General features: G+C 42.7%; 3 protein-coding genes across 3 annotated transcripts; all 3 read left to right on the top strand.

Moving 5' to 3' along the window:
* Positions 1-31: 31 nt before the first annotated feature.
* LOC113322980 (protein FAR1-RELATED SEQUENCE 5-like) lies at positions 32-3,482 on the top strand. Its single transcript, XM_026571192.1, has 5 exons — positions 32-362; positions 596-2,650; positions 2,760-2,954; positions 3,040-3,087; positions 3,187-3,482. The coding sequence occupies exons 1-4, from the start codon at positions 159-161 to the stop codon at positions 3,079-3,081; spliced, it is 2,496 nt and encodes an 831-aa protein (XP_026426977.1). The 5' UTR covers positions 32-158; the 3' UTR covers positions 3,082-3,087; positions 3,187-3,482.
* A 3,191-nt stretch (positions 3,483-6,673) lies between these two features.
* On the top strand, positions 6,674-7,204 carry LOC113324288 (cathelicidin-2-like). Its single transcript, XM_026572608.1, has 2 exons — positions 6,674-6,983; positions 7,077-7,204. The coding sequence occupies exons 1-2, from the start codon at positions 6,674-6,676 to the stop codon at positions 7,202-7,204; spliced, it is 438 nt and encodes a 145-aa protein (XP_026428393.1).
* A 1,529-nt stretch (positions 7,205-8,733) lies between these two features.
* Positions 8,734-9,297, top strand: LOC113324287. The gene has a single exon (XM_026572607.1). It carries the CDS (start codon positions 8,734-8,736, stop codon positions 9,295-9,297), a length of 564 nt encoding a protein of 187 aa, XP_026428392.1.
* The last annotated feature ends 8,670 nt before the right edge of the window (positions 9,298-17,967 follow it).

Raw genomic sequence — 17,967 nt, 5'->3', positions numbered from 1 at the left:
TACTATTTCATCCACAATGAACATAGTGAGTGGTTATCTGTTCACCCACTTCTGTATGCGGGTCAACATTTGTACTCCTTCCCTCACAGTTCCTCTTCTCTCTCCGTTCTCTCTGGGAAGCAATTTTCAGGAACTCGTCTCCTTCATCATTATCATCCATGGAGCCAGAATCTGAAAATCCTAACACCGACGTAGACACCACCACCTGCACCATTAATATCGATAACATCACCGACAATGAAAGCCTCGAAGACAACAAGAATAACAGCGGTACAGTCCCTGAATCAGTATCTTCGGACTCAAGTGGTGAAGAATCTCCTTCCAATGTTGTTGTTCAACCTTCTGAAGATCCTATTGCAGAGGTATACTATAATCTCTCTCGATTTTCCCTAAAACATGTCGTCTATAGACTTAAATTTTACTTATTATGAAATTGGATACAATTATCCTGATTAGGTTTCATTTTTAACTCATCAGAAAAAATGAAAAATAAATAAATCATTTTTAACTATATTTTGGTAATATATTGCCGCAGCATAATGATGGACTGTTAATTTAGTGATACTATGTATGTTGTTAACTTGAACCCTAACAGGATCCGACTCCAATAGTTACTGACGATGCTGTCCAAGTTGGCCCTAAATTGGCTTCGAATGATAATGGAAAAAGTACTGAAGTTGATCAAATCTATCGAGTATACGATGAGTTAATAGAACCAGAAGTTGGAATGATTTTCGACAGTGCAGAGGAGGCATTTGATTTTTACAATGAATATGCCAGAAAGATTGGTTTCCGAGTTAGGATACAAAGAACAAACATGAATAAAGCTCAACGTAATAGAATTCATCGCCAAGTACTAGTTTGTTCATGTGAAGGCACCTACAAAATGATCAGGAAACCTAGAAAAAGAAGAGAAACTAAACGGTTTGGATGTCTAGCTGCGTTCGAGATTAAACTTATTACTGGTGATAAGTATGCATTAATTAGGTTCAGTTCGGAGCACACACACGAGCTTGTCCCACCAAAGTTTTCCCATTACTTGAAAGCCCCCAGGAAACTTGGCTTCGCCCAGATAGGAATGACTGACAAAACACAGCCTCCTGGAACAAGACCACTTGAACTTACCCTTCCTGAAGTAGCCGGTGTATCTGACCAGAATAGTTTAGAACAGAAAACACCAGCTGGGTTTTCCATTAAGGGTGATGCAGAATTTCTCCTTGGTTATCTCAAGCAAAAGAAGCAGGAAAACAAGCATTTTTTCTACTCTTTCCGAACTAATGAAGATGGTAAGATATGTGGTGTTTTCTTTTGCGATGCAAAATCCAGAAGAGACTACGGGTTATTCGGCGATTCAGTGTGTTTTGATACGACGTTCAAGACAAACAACTTTGATATGGTATGTGTGCCAGTTGTTGGCCTCAGCAATCATGGACTACCCATACTGTTTGGCTGTGGTTTGTTAGATGGTGAAACAACCGATGCTGTGGCATGGTTGTTTATGACTTTTTTGGAGGCTATGGGTGGGAAGAAACCTGTAAGTGTGTTTACAGATCATTCTGCAGCTATTTCAAATGCTGCTGGTCTTGTATTTCCAGAATCTCATCATGGTTTGTGTTTATGGCATATATTTCTAAATGCTTCGAAACAGTTGACTAAAGTAGTTAAGGCATCTAAAACATTCGCGCCGCAGTTCAAAGCTTGGATATATGACCAAGAGACAGTTGAAGAATTTGATCATAGTTGGAACAAGTTGCTTGAAGATTTTGATCTTAGGGATAATGAATGGTTGCAAGGACTGTATGAGTTGCGAGAGAAGTGGGCGCAAGTTTATAGTCTTGGTCATTTTTCTGCTGCCATGACCACATCAGAGAGGTGTGAGAACATCTGCAAGTTTCTGAAGGCCTTCTTTAGCAATGGTAGTATTCTTCTTCGTGATTTTCTTGATCAATATTCCAAAGCCATGGCTGATCGCTATGAGAAAGAAAGGGAAGCTGAAAAAAAGACACAACTAACAACCCCTAATTGGATCTCTGGCTGGTCTGTAGAGCGCGAAGCATCAAAAGTATACACAAGAGAGATATTTTATGGTTTTCAAGATGCGCTTCAAAAGACCATTGATTTGTCGTTGGAATTGGAAAAGGATGATGGAACAATTCGTACATACAGAGCTACTGAATTGGAAGGTCAAAAAACAATCCATTCACTTGTACATAACATCTCTGAACAATCAGTCTCATGTACTTGTCGGAAATTTGAATTTGATGGAATCCTCTGCCCTCATGCGTTGAAGTTGTTTCGTGACTTACAATATAAGAGTCTACCTCCTCGATACTATTTGAAGAGATGGACCCGAAAAGTTACAGATGAAGATGTTTTTGACCCTTCTGGGGAGTTAATCCTAAGTAACAACGATCCAACCTCAACAGTTCGAAGTCGTTACGATGACTTGACACATATTTCTCAAAGTATCGTGGCCAAGGGTTTGAAGTCAGACGAAATGTTCACTTTGATCAAGTCATTACTCCAAGAAGTGAAATCCAAGGCAGATGCACATATAACTTCCAAGGATGAAAGAAGAGTTGCCATTCAGAAGAGGTTGCCCAACCCTCATCAGAATCTGGTGTCGAATTTGAATGAGGAAGCGACACAGGTAATTCATAAGTGTGGTTATAAAATATGCCATAGTTATTTGATAAGAATTTTTGAATTGTTGATGGTTTTGATTTCAAATGTTATTTGTTGTATTCTTAATGGTGTAGGATGTCTTTGGGATGATGCAACAACAGCCAGACTATAGCCAAAATGGTTGGCAGTGGATGAATAGGCAAGCCATTCATGCTCAGGGCATTCATCCCCAGGGTATTCATCCTCAAGATATAATTCCTGGATATAATTTTGCTGGGTCTCAACAGCAAAGGCAATTCCATCCAAACGAATTGTTCATGTCTCAACAGGTACTATAAATTGTTCATGCAAAGGCAATTTTTACCATTTGTGTCCTTAACCTGTTTTTTATTTTGCGTTTTGTTTGTGGCATAGGGATCTTCGTCGCAAATCCCACCTCCGGAGATGCCTCATTAACAATTAGTAAGTGGCCTATGAGAATATTAAACAAATGGCTATGGCTTACTCCCATCTTGTGTTTTATATGAAAAATTGGTAACCATTCCTTAATTTTGTGTGTAGTGTTGAAGCAGTTTGAGGACAAAACCATAAGTTGGAAGACCTGATCATGGCTACTAAGGATTATGTTGAGTTGGAATCAGTTTGGCAGGTTGCAATAGTTCAACATGTAGAGTAGATTGGAGTGATAGACTTTAAGAAGTTCGATTGCGGAGTCAATTTCTAACTTTATTTAAAAACTTTCGCGTAGTGTAAAATGGAGCTTTTTGTTCCGATACGGAAAGAATTTATTAAATTAAGAAATTACATCATCCATGTCTTGTGAGAACCAATCCAATTTGGCGGAGAATTATTCCAGTCTTAGTAAGTATTTCTTTCCCAGCTACTTTATACTCCCCCCTCTCCCCCAACGTAGTCGATCTCGGCCGAGGTGGCCGAGGTATCGCCGATCCAGAACTCACCCGAGATGAAACATGGTATATAGCCGATGCGGTATTTGGCTAATAATCTCGGCTGAGATGGCCGATATTAGGGGGAGACTTGAAAAAAAGAATTTATCTAGAGTTTCCAATTGTTTCTCATGTTTTATGAGTTTTATTTCAATTTCATGTCTCATTGTTTCAAGTTCAATAAACGATGATATCGATGATAAGACAGCAATTCGCTTAGGATTGAGCTTTGCTTTACATCAAAGCAATAACTCTCTTAGATTTGAGCTTCAAAGCACGAGTGGGTGGTTTGTGTCCAATGAACCACTGTGCTTCCGTGTTATACTCAATGTAGTTAATATCGGATATCGGTTTATCTCGGCCAGGACCGATACACTGGTACGACTTTATATCGAGGATATTATCGTTCAAATATCGGTTCCAAATTTAGAGACTATAATTTTACAGCTACCATCAATTTTATCAAAAATACAAGAGTAATTTCAATAACTTTAAAGTTTGCTACCTAAAATGATAAATAAACAAGATCAAACTAGAAATAGGAGAGTAACTTCAACAACTTTAAAGTTTACTGCCTAAAATGGTAATTAAACAAGTACAAAGTTCAAACTAGAAACAAAAGAGTAACTTCAACAACTTTAAAGTTTACTACCTAAAATGGTATTTAAACAAGAATATTACAATCTTATTCAAAATCATACGAGCCACTATAGATATCATCATCTTCAGTAACTCCATTAGCTCCATCAAGTAGTCCATAATCAGTTTCTAACATCAATTGATCAGTATCATATCCATCATACTCAGAGTCGGTTGGGTAAGTAGACTTACTTTGAGAGCTACATGCACCTATACTACCAACTGGTCTACTTTCTTTACCAAAATATCTTGCAAATCATCCAAAGTTCCATCAAGAATATCTTGAAATATCCCCGATATATCGGCCGATATTGACTGCATTGGACGATATTATCGCCAAGATATCGTATCGCTGATACAATGCTTATCCTACCGCTCCAAGGCCGATATTCGAAATATCCCTGATATATCGGCCGATACGGCCGATATTGACTACATTGGTTATACTCTCAAGTCAAAATTTCAAGGTGCATTTTGGAGTATTTTGGGGTTTAGGAATTCTGATAGCTTGCTCTGCTTTCGTGAAGACTTTATCTTGTTTTACTCAATTTGGACACTTCAACTGCTGGTTTACGATGACTAGTATGAAGAGTCAGATTGAAACCTTAATGGATCGATTAGTAGACTTGGAAGATAAAGTTGGTTGTAGGTGTGAATAAATGACAAACCCAGGTGGAGCGATCTTAAGCCATGACGCACTGAAGAAAGGTGAAGCGCAACACCGAATCATCCTTTACAACCCTAGCACGAAGAAAGAGATGCCTACCAAACACTTGTGGAACTAGCATGTGTAAAGAAAATAATTCGGACGTGATAGAAAGATACTCACCGGGAATTAGGATAATGAGTACACTGACGAAGCACGTGGGAAGATCATAAGAATTCAGTCAAAGTGGGGCCAAGAGATAAAAGTACCAGCTCGAGTCGGGAGAAAGGGCGACATCGGGTCGAAGAATACCAAGACACCAACATCGGGAAGATAAATATCGGGCACACACCCATCAGGACTACACGAAATTCGGGTAATGAATATCGAAGGGAACATCACTTACCACCCGACAAGGTCATCAAAAAGGATGCTATGACTTACACTGTAACTTGGCTGTATGAGCATGTTAGCCTATAAATAGAGATCTTTGTCAAAAGAGAAAGGCAAGATAGTAGTGAGTAAGTGAGAGCATATAGAGAGAACATTGTAGAGAGAACCATATCTTGTATCATTATGCGAAGTAATAAGATCAACCCTTCACCCCCATGGAAGTAGGTAATCATGCCGAGCCACGTAAACCTTGTGTTCTTATGAGTCTTTACTTACTTATGATTGCTTTTAGTTTATGTGGATTGTTGGATGCAGTGGTAGGATTTTCTACACCTATATTCTGGCGACGACTAAGGGGACCGAGTAACATCTTCGGATACCTTGATTGAAAACCACATACATTCTGGCGCCGACTAAGAGAGACCCAAAGCTCCTAAATCATCTTAGGATGTTAGTTGATGCTAAATGGAAGACTCTTGTGGTTAGATGCATCAGTTGGTATAAATCGAGTATTTTTTAACGATGAGTGATTTTGATCAAAGTTTTGCTTCCTAGTTTTCAATACAGGTTTCACTTCTTTCAAAAACTTTAATTTAGAGTGCCGGGACAACAAAGATCTTCCTAAAACACGATCTTCCAAGGTCTTGATAGTGGAGTTGTTAGAAAGATTCAAAATCTCCAAAAATAACATCCTTGATGTTTGGTAGAAGCTAAATGAAACTTCATCTCACTAAATGGCAAAAAATCCGGTCAAAAACTTTTGCATAATGATTTAAAAGCTTGAAAGTTTGTAAATGCAGTATTGTGTTACCTCACCACTAGTAGATCGGCTCAAAATCAATGAGTCAGGTCGCTGGAGCAATGCTCGAAGAGGGTTTTTAGTGTAAGATTTGTTTTACCTTCCCTGTTAAACTCATACGAGTGCAAAAGTGCATGGAAAACCAAAGGAATCCCAAGGTCAAACCATCCTTGTGGAATCTCGTGGATAACCATAAAAGAAGGCACATTATGATTCAATCCATGCCTCGACATCATATATAAGCGGTGATTTCGTCGATATCTAATGAAGGAAGTCATTGCATTAAAAAGCTCGACCAAAGAGTTACTTTTCCGGCCACCCTACTGTCAAGCGATGACAATTAATAAAAGGAATGTAGGACAAACAATGATTAATGCATAATAAGAGTACTTAAAGCGACCTAACAATAACTTTTCCCATAAAAAATACCCTAATAGTCAAACAAATCACTTTGCTGAGTTCAGCATGACAAAATCAAAGGAATCGTACTTGTATCTGCACACTGACGAATAGCAAATTCCTTTTTTGTATTTGCAAAACCTTTGCGAAAACAGTTCAAAGTAAGGTGTTGTATATTCTGTGGATGTAGGTCAAGCTTTCGGAAGAAAAAGCGAACCCGACCCGATGACCAACACCTCGAGGACAGGTAGGACGCTAAGGAACCGAACGGTAGCAGGAACATGCATGCAAGAAGGAGTAACAGACTCACGAAAGGAGAGAAATCGTCAGCGTCTACTCGAGGAGAACCCGACACATGCAATAGGAATGTCGACTGTCAACGAGGAGATCCAGCTAGGTCAAGATGATGACCTCACTCTTCTGGAACGTATCGAGCCCAGTCAGAGGAGACCCGAGAATACGATTGACGTCCTGACAGCATCAGACACTGAGGACATACTAATGATTCAACAGGACCGCAGGAGAGCTAGAAAACGTGCTGAGTAACAAGATGCTTTGAACCGAGAATAAGAGAGACTCATACAAATCCGACTAGAAATTAGAAATGGAACCCGAGATTTTTTGCCAGGGGCAACACCAGGAGCACCACCTGTCAACCAGCCATTGGCACCACCTGTTGCACCACCAGAACCACCGCCCATTGCACCTCCAGCCGTACCTCCGACTGTAACAGCAAACCACCCGAATGGTCATTAAAGTCACGAGAGTATAGACCCGACGTTGATGGAAATTCTGGAAAATCAGAGGAGGCAGGAAGAATTCATGAGGGAACTACAAAGGAGAAATTTAGCAGTCGAGCACGAGAACTATCAGCTCCGGAACCAAGGGGAGAGATCTAGAGGATCCTCAAGCCGAGGTACATCAGGCAATCGAACCCAATCAGGGTACACTCGAACACCGCCACCTCAAGGATGCATACCCGATCCAAACCAAATAAGTGGAGGGTACGGCCCACCCGAGAACTCATCGACTGAAGAAGAGGCACCCGGGCAAAGTGGGAGGTCTGATAGTGCAACCGAAGCTAAACTCAAACAACTGGAGGAGATGGTCAAAAAACTCGCAGGATATGGCGAAAACGACAAGTTAGCGGAAGTGATTAGCGAGGTGGAAAAGACTCCCTTCACCCGAGAGTTAGAGCAAGCATCGTTCCCTCCGAAGTGTACACTCCCGACGTTCCCATCAAGATTTGATGGCACAGGAGATGCAGTGGAACATGTCAAGATGTATACGATGTTGTTATTACAATGGAAGAACAACGACGTAGTCATGTGTAAATTTTTCCCTACAAGTTTGGAGGGAGAAGCAAGAAACTGGTTCTACACCCTACCAGTGGGATCCATCGGAAACTATGGATTCCTGGTCAAAACTTTCCTCGAAACTTATATGCATAAAAGTATTGCCCAACCTAGGGTAAAAAACTATTCACTCTAGCTAGAAGATTCAGGGAACCTTTGAGGTATCTAACAGACAGGTGGAGGAAATCATGTACCGGTACTGGGAAGGTACCAGTGGACTAGCAAATATTCAGGTTTGAAAATTCTCTCGGGAAATCAGACCCTATTTGGATAGCCATGTTTACCGAGAAACCACAAACATTGAAAGAAACGCGGAAGATGCAAAAACACTACATAGAATTGGAGGAAATACAAGAAGAAGCACAACATAAGGGAGGACAAGAAGCTAGCACGGCGGCGGAAGCAATCCCCCGGGAAGTCTCGAAGCGGCCGGAAAAAAGGTCAGGATCACACCACAAACCCTCGGGGAAGAAGGAATGGGTCGAAAAGGGAAAGAAGCCCCGACACGAACCAAGGACATACACACCCTTAAATGCGCCGCTGTAGGAAATCTTCAAGGAAGTAGAAAAAAGGAATGACATCAGATAACCGAAGACCAGAAGGATACAGTTTGACGATACAAAGAACCACCAAAAATTTTGTCATTATCATCAGTTTCGGGGACATTCTACCAATGACTGTAGAGAATTAAAAGACATAATACAACATTTGATTCGGGATGGATACTTGAGATAGTTCGTCAAGTAGACGGTACCGACACCCGACGCGCCAGTGCACCAAGTCAGAATCGATCGGGGAACTCAATTCGTGTGCAAAACCATCTCGCACTCCACGACATAATGATTCGACTTAGGAACGGGAATCACGTCAAGAATCCATAAGAGGGATCGAGCCGGGAAGAAAATTTTCAGTGTGGCAAAAACCTTGCCAATGGAGGCCTGGATGATGAAACCGATCACATTTTCAGCAAAGGATGTCCCGATGAATGGTCAATCACACGGTGAGCCTCTAGTCATCACTTTGCTAATCGAAGAATGGGGTGTGAAAAGAATGTTAGTATATAGCGGAAGTTATGCTGCAGTCCTCTTATATGACACGTTCAAAAGGATGGAACTATCATATGATATCCTGATCCCTTCGACCTATAAAATCTATGGTTTTAATGGGACGGTGACAATACCAAAGGGAGAGGTTACACTTAGGGTCTCGGACAGAGAAGGTTACCTTGATACCCTCACTACCTTCTGTGTAGTCGATATCGTGTCACGATATGAAGCGATCACCGGGAGACCCTGGATCGCGGGCATCAAAGGAGTAGTATCATCCTACCACCAAAGACTGAGATTTCCTACCTACATAGGCGTGGTGGAAGTCTTGGGAGATCCACAGGCCGCAAGGCAGTGCATACAAGTGGATATTCAGCAAAATGAAGACAAGCGAGCTCGGTTGCGACGAGAAAATAACAAGGCTAAGGAGATTAAGGTCGGGCTATAATTGGAGAAAACAATTTCACAAGCAGTTATGTCCTACGAATTCGGAGAGGATAAAATCTTATAACAATCAAAGGTAGCAACACCGATCAAAGATCCAAAGCCAAACTTCACGGCTTTAGAACCTACTCGGGAGGTTAACCTAGGGACTGAGGAAGAGCCTAAGATGGTGAAGATCAGGTCACTATTATCATAGGAGCAAGCGTCCCAATTAATATCATTATTACGAGAAAACATAGATACATTCGCTTGGAATATGCATGGTATGAAAGGGATCGATCCGGAAGTATGCTTCTATCACCTGAGGATAGATCCAAAATTCAAACCGGTTCAGCAAAAGATGCGAAGAATTGCTCCCGAGCTGCAAACAGCTGTAGAGGCAGAATTGAAGAAGCTCCGGTTATCGAGAATCATCAGAAAAGCGCAATACCCACAGTGGATCTAGAATATGGTAATAGTACCTAAACTAAATGGAGGAGTTAGGATCTGTATTGATTTCAGCGACTTAAATAAGGCTTTTCCGAAGGACAGTTTCCCTCTCCCCAACATTGATCAGCTGGTAGAATCCATAGTGGGGCACAAGGCGTTAACATTAAAGGATGGGTACTCGGGATACAACCAGATCCCCTTGTCCCTCGAGGATCAATAAAATACGTCCTTCTTTACACCCAGAGGACTATACTGTTATACCAAGATGCCGTTCGGGTTGAAGAATACAGATGCCACCTACCAAAGGCTGGTAGAGTACATGTTCGAAGATAAGATACATAATACCATTGAAGTTTATGTAGACGCCATGCTGGTAAAGAGTAAGGCGGCGTCCAGCTATATCAAAGACCTTCGGGATATTTTTCAAACTATGAAAAAATACAAAATGAGAGTAAACCCGGCCAAGTGCACCTTTTGGGTAACTTCAAGTAAATTCTTGGGATACATAATCACTGATAGAGGAATAGAAGCAGATCCCGACAAGATTAGGGCCATCTTGGAAATGCCATCTCCGGTAACGGTAAAGGATGTACAAAAGCTAAATGGAAATCTGGCGGCGTTAGGATGGTTCATATCACGATCGTCAAACAAATGTAAAAACTTCTTCGGGACACTAAGAAAAGGGGAAAAATTCAAATGGAACGAGGAATGCAAGGAGGCATTCCAAAATATCAAGCAACATCTCGCGAGCTTACCCGTAATACAAAGACCCGAGCCCGAAGAAGTACTTACCTTGTACCTCGGAGCAACAAATTATGTTATACGTGCAGTTCTGGTCAAGAATGTCGGGGTAGAAGAAAAACCCGTGTACTTCATAAGCAAGACCATGAACCCGGCGGAGAATAATTACACCAGAGTTGAACAATTAATACTTGCATTAGTATTTGCAACACTGAAGTTGCGAACATACTTCCAGACTCACAGGATTCGGGTACTTACAAAGTATTTTATAGAGTCAGTACTTGACAGTGTAGCGAGATCGGGACGGATCTCTAAGTGGAGTGCTCAAATTAAGCAATTTAACATTTTGTATGAAATGAGGACAACCGTGAAAGCACAGACGGTAGAGGATTTCCTTTCGGATTTCCCCCTTGGTGAGGAGGAATAAGTAGAGGATATCCCGGGCATGGAAGAAGATAGAGATGACTCACCAGACCTTCTGGAAACCTGTAACCCGACATGATGGAAATTATTTGTTGATGGATCCTCAAACAAGAGGGACCGGGGCTAGGATTGGTCTTCACAACCCCGAAGGGGAAGAATATAGTCCACTCGTTAAGACTCGAATTCAAAGCAACAAATAATGTCGCTGAGTATGAAGCAGTGTGTTGATGGTGGCTTTTAGTTCAAGGATAAAATTTTAAAACCCTGCATCTAATAGGCCGACACTCTATAAAGAGACAGAGTCGTGTAAAGGTGATGGGTGTTTAACCTCTTCACTGGCACACTTATTGAGCAACTCAATATTCTCTCATAAAATTTACCCAGAATGGTGCATGTAGCAACAATCCCAGTTATTCTGTAAATTTTGGTACCTTGCCTACATTCAATTAATATAAGTTTCTTTGAATGATTTTTGTGCTATGTTCCTCGGATGAACCCTTAATATTGATATGGCATGAAAATTTGTGTTCACTCGCAGAAGAGTAGCACGAATTTCCAAGTATCAAGGATAAGGTCATGCTGCTCTCTGGCAATGAACTTAAAAGAACTCTGTGTAAACACATAGAATTCAATCAATTATCCTGACTAATTTGCAAAAATTAGGGTTTTGCGCCTTGCACAGTATATCAGACCTTGCTTGTCGAAAATAAGCATAGGAAAGCTAGGTAATTAATCCGCCATGGATTAGCAGATGCAAAATCTCGCCCAGAATAAGAAAACAAGCCATTGGCCACGCCCCATCCTAAACCGTCCATATTTCCCTCGACCAATTAGGTTGCCTTAAACTCGCCACACGCACGTAAGTTGTGGTTGGGCCCATATTTTTCGGCCCTATTTCCCATCGACCAATCAGGTCGCACTAAACCTTCCACGCGCACCAAAAGGGTGGCCACGCCCATGCTTGTCAGGCTCCCTGCTTTTGTTGACCAATCAGGTTGCTCTAAACCTGCCACAACCTTAAAAAAAGGTGGAAATTGTGTCAAAAGGTTACCCTACCAAGTTGACTTCCCAAAACCATGCCAACATGCCAACGACATGTCAAATATGCCAAAAACAAAAATATCAGGCGCACATGCCAAACGACATGCCGAACATGCCAAACGCGCATGCCATGCGCACATGCCAAACGGCATGCCAGACATGGCAAAAGCATGCCAATCGCACACGCCAAACAGGCATGCCAAGTGCACATGCTAAACGTTCCACCTACCGCATAATACATGCCATATATGCTAATAGGGTTTCGACATGCCAAACCCCAATTTGGCAAAGCTGCCACGCCAACCGAGCCAAACAATGTTCCACAGAACATGGGGATCAATGTGGCTGTTAAAACTGATGTTGCCACACCACGTTTGGGTGTAACACCAACTTGCCAAAATTTCAGTGGCCATGGCTATGCCAGGCGCCACTCGCACCATCGTGCCACTGGCATGCACAAACTATGCCAGCCATGCCGCAACGCCACTGGCATGCATTAAAGGCGCCATTGTGCCATTGTTAGGCGCCGACGGAAGGTAGCCATAATCAACGTCTACCCTTCCCCATGAGATGCAATATCATCCATCCAAGTGTGCCACCAAACTGAAAGACTTGTGGCAACTTTTAGGCGACCAGCCGCCTAAATCCAACGGCCATGGCTATGCCAGGCGCCACTTATACCATCATGCCGCTGGCATGCACAAACTATGCCAGCCATTCCACTGTTCCACTGGCATGTACGAGCCATGCCAGACATGTTGCAATGACGCTGGCATGCACCAAAGGTGTCATTGCGCCATTACCAGGCACCAACAGAAGGTAGCCATAATCAACGGCTACCCTTCCTCATGAGATGCGATATCAGCCATCCAAGTTTGCCACCGAACTTCCAGACTTGTGGCAACTTTTAGGCGACCCACCGCCTAAATCTAGTGTCCATGTCTATGTTAGGAGACGCTTGCACCACCGTGCCACTGACATGCACGAGCCATGCCAACCATGCTGCAATGCCGCTGGCATGCACCAAAGGTGCCATTGCGCCATTACCAGGCGCCAACAAAAGGCAACCATAATCAACGACTACCCTTCATCATGAGATGTAATCTCAGCCATCAAAGTTCGCCACCGAGCCGCCAGGCTTGTGGCAAGTTTCAGGCGACCAGACAAGACAAGCCTAATAGCAGCGCGTGCTATTTTCCTGAGGCAAGCCTCTTGATTTTAACTTGCCACACATAACAAAGTGCTACATGTTTTCCACGAAAACACTCGAGACATCAAACATGTCACAAACTGGGGGATAGTCATCAAGGTATTGGTCTGGCGGTTTACAGCGTGCGGCGTGCAATACCCCCTTTACAAGAAAGTGTCATGAAGAAGGGGAGGTTAGTAATGGCAAGAAGTAATGGTGTAAATGTTTCCTTCATCATGGAAGCATAAATTATGACGTTACACGTTACTCCACTCTTCCACTACTCAATCGTCTTCACTTCCTACGAGACCATGGTACGTTTTACTACGACTTGTATAAATAGGTTTCACCTATTTCCACCAAACGACAAGTTTTGGTCAGAGAACAACACAATATCCAGAAATCACCTGAAATCAACTGGTTGCTTTCCATTATGCTATCCAGTTCTACTTTCTGATACAAGTCGTAAACAACCACACCTTCAGAATCAACTATTCTGGTCTCAACACTTTCTTCGCTTCCCTCCCTAAGACCAACCCTTCTCCTTCAATTTGTGACCGAAGCAAGCCTGGAACGGCCATTTCTTGGTTTAGGCCAGGGTTGTACAGATTGATCTCTAGAATCAAAAGTACTCCCGTGCAGTACATTGTTTAGGGTCTAGACTCGTTTCTCATCCACACACACGAATTTACCAAAACCAGCAAAAATTGTTTTCACCTTCAAACAATTGGCGACCACAGTGGGAGATTAATCTATCGGTTGCAATATCAATTTCCAATTTCTAATTTCATTTTTCAATCCCGATCTCAAGATGGTAGAACTCAGGTCCGGATCAGCAACAAACCCTAAAAACACTAGCGCTGAAAATACACTCGGTATTGACGTTCCTTCCAGTGGCATTAATACGCCACCTATCAACACCAGCGGCGCGGAAAACGTTCCTTCAGGCGCTACTCCTCTGGTCACCAGAGCCAGGGCCGCTGCCGCCACCCCAAATTTTTCTTCAAGTGTGACACCTCCAACCGTCACTACAGCCGCTGCTACTCCACCCTCGGGACGAGAAACTGGGGGATCCAGAAGAATCCGATCCCATATCACCATTGCTGATTTGATGGAAAGACAGGAGGTTCTCGCTAGAGCTCAGACGGACATGACTTTGACTCAGAAAGAAGTGCTTATTTTCCTCAAGACAGTGATGGAGCGGCTATCACAGGCATCACGCCAGCCATAGCCAATGAGGAACACCTTCAATACTCCTGAGGCCGATAACTCAGCAGGGCGCACCTTTGTAGATGAAAAGACTCGTTCAGGAGCTCCAGTAGAGAGGAATCAACCATCCAATTTTATCACAAGAGAAGATTTGGAATGACTTCTTCGAAACCGAGACAAAAGCGATTTTGCGGACATGCATCAGCATCAACCCCCATATCCTCCTGAAGTATAAAGAATTCCTCTTCCGAGAGGATACTCTTCTCCTCAATTCTCCATGTATGACGACACCGGTAATGCGCCTGAACATGTCTCTCAATTTTTGGAATCCTTGGGCGAGAACGAATACAATCATATACTCTGTTTGAAAGAGTTTTAGAAATCACTTAACGGAAGAGCATACACGTGATACAACAGCGTTGTACCAAATAGCATATCCAACTGGGGTGACATGGTCACGGATTTCTACAAAAAGTACTTCTTTGTGTCTGAGCAAATTACCTTCTCAGATTTAGGAAGGATGTTTTAACGAAACAATGAACATCTAAATGATTATGTCAAAAGATTCAGAATTCAAGCGCTGGATTGTCACGACCCAAATGTGACCGAACAACAATTAGTGGATTCTTGCATCAATGGCATGGTTCCAATATACCGTGCCTTACTGGAGAATCTGCGATTCCAGACATTCTTTGAACTTCATGAGGCTGCTAAACGGTCGGCCACAACAACACCAACATTATTAGAAAGAACCAGGCCAGCCAAGGTTGAAGACGCATGCGAAACTCGAGAAAATAGACGTCTCATCAACAAGCAATATAACACTGGTCCTTCTGTGAGCGTGGTAAGTGAAATAGGAAAAAGGAAGGCTCCGGCGGAAGAACATCAATCCAAGCGCGCAATGCTAGTACATCAGGCGGTTCCACCACGAAAGACCGCAGCTAAGGCTCCTGCGCAGCATCAAGAAGCCGGAGAAAAGGCCTTAGATTTCCCGTTCCCAATCGAAGAAGTAATTGAACTCTTGGAAGCATGGATTAAAGATGGCGCCATCAAGCTGCCTCCTATCAGGCGCCCATCAACTGAAGAGGAAATGGCAAACCCTAAGTATTGCCGCTACCACAGGTTTGTTCACCACCCGACCAGTGACTGCAATAGATTAAAGCGTATCTTCAAAGAAAAGGTGGAGACAGGGGAACTTCAACTGGGAAATGAGGGAGTTCACAGAGATCTTCTTCCAGTCAGGAGTTGCAGGCTTTCTGGAGACTCTGTTCACAAAACCGTGCAATCCATGATGCAACATGTATGCGAAATTCTCTATTTCTCCAAGGCGCAGCGTCAAGATATGTTCACAGCCCTTAATCACGTTGTGTCGGGAAAGCAAGTTTTTCTTATTGAAGAAACCACACCGGAATCCCAAGCTCTCTCAAGAAGCGGTGTTAGGAAATGCAACTGGGGACTGCTGACCACGGTTCATCTGAGGGACACCGATCTTGATAGCACATTGATCGACGCGGCCTCTGACTTCAACATCGTTACCATCAAGACTCTGAGAGCTGCAAGAATTTCGAAGCAAGAGGCTACTCTTTCCCCAATTGTGGTCAAAAACTTGGAAGGAGAAGCAATAGGCGCATATGGCTACATCAACCTTGAAATTAAAGTGGGAGATGCTCTAACACATGGAAAATTCCACATTGTCAAAGAACCCTCAAATTACGACATGATTCTGGCGCGGTCATGGGTACATGGCAATAAATCGAAATTAGGAGTATCCCCTCTGCCGGTGTCGATACCCGAAAGAATTTCCAACAAGCCATCCAACCCTGAAGATCATATGTTTCCATATCAACAACTTACCAAGGTAACTCAATTACCTGGAGAAAGACCGTCGACGTTCATCCGAAGATTCCGAACACAAGTAAGTCTTATTGAACAACCCTTTCTGCACCCAGTCACTTGTCCTCTCGGTTAGGCGTGGGGACTCGGTCCAGTTATCAACCCGGGCATCATTAAGATATGTGAATGGGATGCTGGGCCTTTCAAATGCTTTATCAAAAATTTAGAAGCTAAGTGGTTGCGCAACGCCTAAACCCGTTTCAAATTGGAGATATGGTAGTCGAGGCGATCGCGTTTCAAGTTGGAGATGTAACAGTGAAGCTATCCACTCAACCTGATTCGCCTAAAGAAAGGGAATACAAGCCATACCTGGTGGCATATGTTATCTTGGGAGGTTACTGCAAACTCATCAATGCCGACAAACTGGAAGGCGTGACAATTCACTCGCGATGGCTCAAGCCCTTCAATACCTAAAATGTTGTGCTACCTTTTCCTCCAGCGTTTTCCTTTTAAGTATTTCCTTCAGAAATTTCCCTTTTCCCTGCAATATTTGTAATCCCTTCAAAATGATTGCAATACTTGCATTCATACTTAGGGTTTCGATTTTAATTAAAAGCATCTTTATTTCAAAATAAGTTTTCCTAAATCATCTCAAGGGAAAAGTATCCAGCAAACCTACAAAGTCATTACCCATCAATTAAAAACTAGAAAAATCAAACCCTACAAGAAATATCTTATTCGGAAAAAAAAAACTGAAGAAGGGAATGTGCAAGGAAGAAGATCATCGAGTGGCTGCACGGACGCCTTCCTTCAAGAACATATGGCTTCAAATTTTTCCCGACGAGGATTCTCTACTTCTCACAATGTGTTTCCTAGATTGTGACGGCTCACACTTCTACATACCCCGGCGGCATGTCACAGACGTCCTATGTAATTTGCGAGGGAAAATCCAATAAAAGGTTGGTCAAAATCCTTAATCATTGCTACTGTTTTCCCCTGTTTTGAGTTACTATTGCCAACTGCATGCGAGGTGTTCCCATGGAAGTAGCTAAGCGGAGAGAATGTGACACGCCTACTAGCATTATTGCTGTGTCATTTATGTGATTTGGCTTCCCATACGCTGAATCGCTTTGGAAGAGTGGATGAACTTGTTTTTCGCAAAAGGGGTTTTAGGTCTCTTCCGGGAGATTTTATTCATTCAATCAAAGATGTGAAATTATCAAAGCAGCATAAATGAAAGAATATTACTTGGTGAAACATGGCTTCAGTTGCACGAACAAAAAGAAAAACCGAAGTATCAAAAACATTTACGATCTACGAAAATATTGTTTTCACTGCAGAAGGAAATAACAAAATGGAAAACCAGTTGTCAATGAAAAGACACCTTGGTCAATGACGCCTCCATCAGAGCCTTTTCAATCACTTACCCCAGCACCCTCTCCAACAGCAAGCATTCCATCCCGAAGCTGTTTCAGCAGCAGCTTCAACATCCCATCTAGAAGCCGTTTCAGCAGCAGCTTCAACATTCCATCTAGAAGCCGTTTCAGCAGCAGATTCAATATTCCATCCAAAAGCCTTTTCAGCAGCTGCTTCAATATCCCATCCAGAAGCCGTTTCGGCAGCAGCTTCAACATACCATCTAGAAGCCGTTTCAGTAGCAGCGTCAGCATCCCGTCCAGGATCCATTTCGACAATGGATCCGACATATGCTTTCGCCGCCTCACCATCTTCCTTGACAGCATCCTCAGCGATCGCTTCAACTCCCCCAGCAGCAGTTTCGGCGTCCACTCCGGAAGCTGCCTCAGTCTC

This window comes from Papaver somniferum, chromosome 11, assembly GCF_003573695.1.
Source record: "Papaver somniferum cultivar HN1 chromosome 11, ASM357369v1, whole genome shotgun sequence".
NCBI classification, from domain to species: Eukaryota; Viridiplantae; Streptophyta; class Magnoliopsida; order Ranunculales; family Papaveraceae; genus Papaver; species Papaver somniferum.
Note: the sequence above shows the minus strand (reverse complement) of the source record. Positions and strands in the feature narration are given on the sequence as shown.

What these genes read in the sequence shown, in the direction of transcription:
- LOC113324288 (XM_026572608.1), top strand. Translation starts at nt 6,674, where the DNA reads ATGACCAACACCTCGAGGACAGGTAGGACGCTAAGGAACCGAACGGTA. An exon ending in CCGCAGGAGAGCTAGAAAAC is followed by an intron (nt 6,984 to 7,076) that starts GTGCTGAGTAAC and finishes ATTTTTTGCCAG; the next exon opens with GGGCAACACCAGGAGCACCA.
- LOC113324287 (XM_026572607.1), top strand. Translation starts at nt 8,734, where the DNA reads ATGGAGGCCTGGATGATGAAACCGATCACATTTTCAGCAAAGGATGTC.
- LOC113322980 (XM_026571192.1), top strand. Translation starts at nt 159, where the DNA reads ATGGAGCCAGAATCTGAAAATCCTAACACCGACGTAGACACCACCACC. An exon ending in CTGAAGATCCTATTGCAGAG is followed by an intron (nt 363 to 595) that starts GTATACTATAAT and finishes GAACCCTAACAG; the next exon opens with GATCCGACTCCAATAGTTAC. An exon ending in AATTGTTCATGTCTCAACAG is followed by an intron (nt 2,955 to 3,039) that starts GTACTATAAATT and finishes TTTGTGGCATAG; the next exon opens with GGATCTTCGTCGCAAATCCC.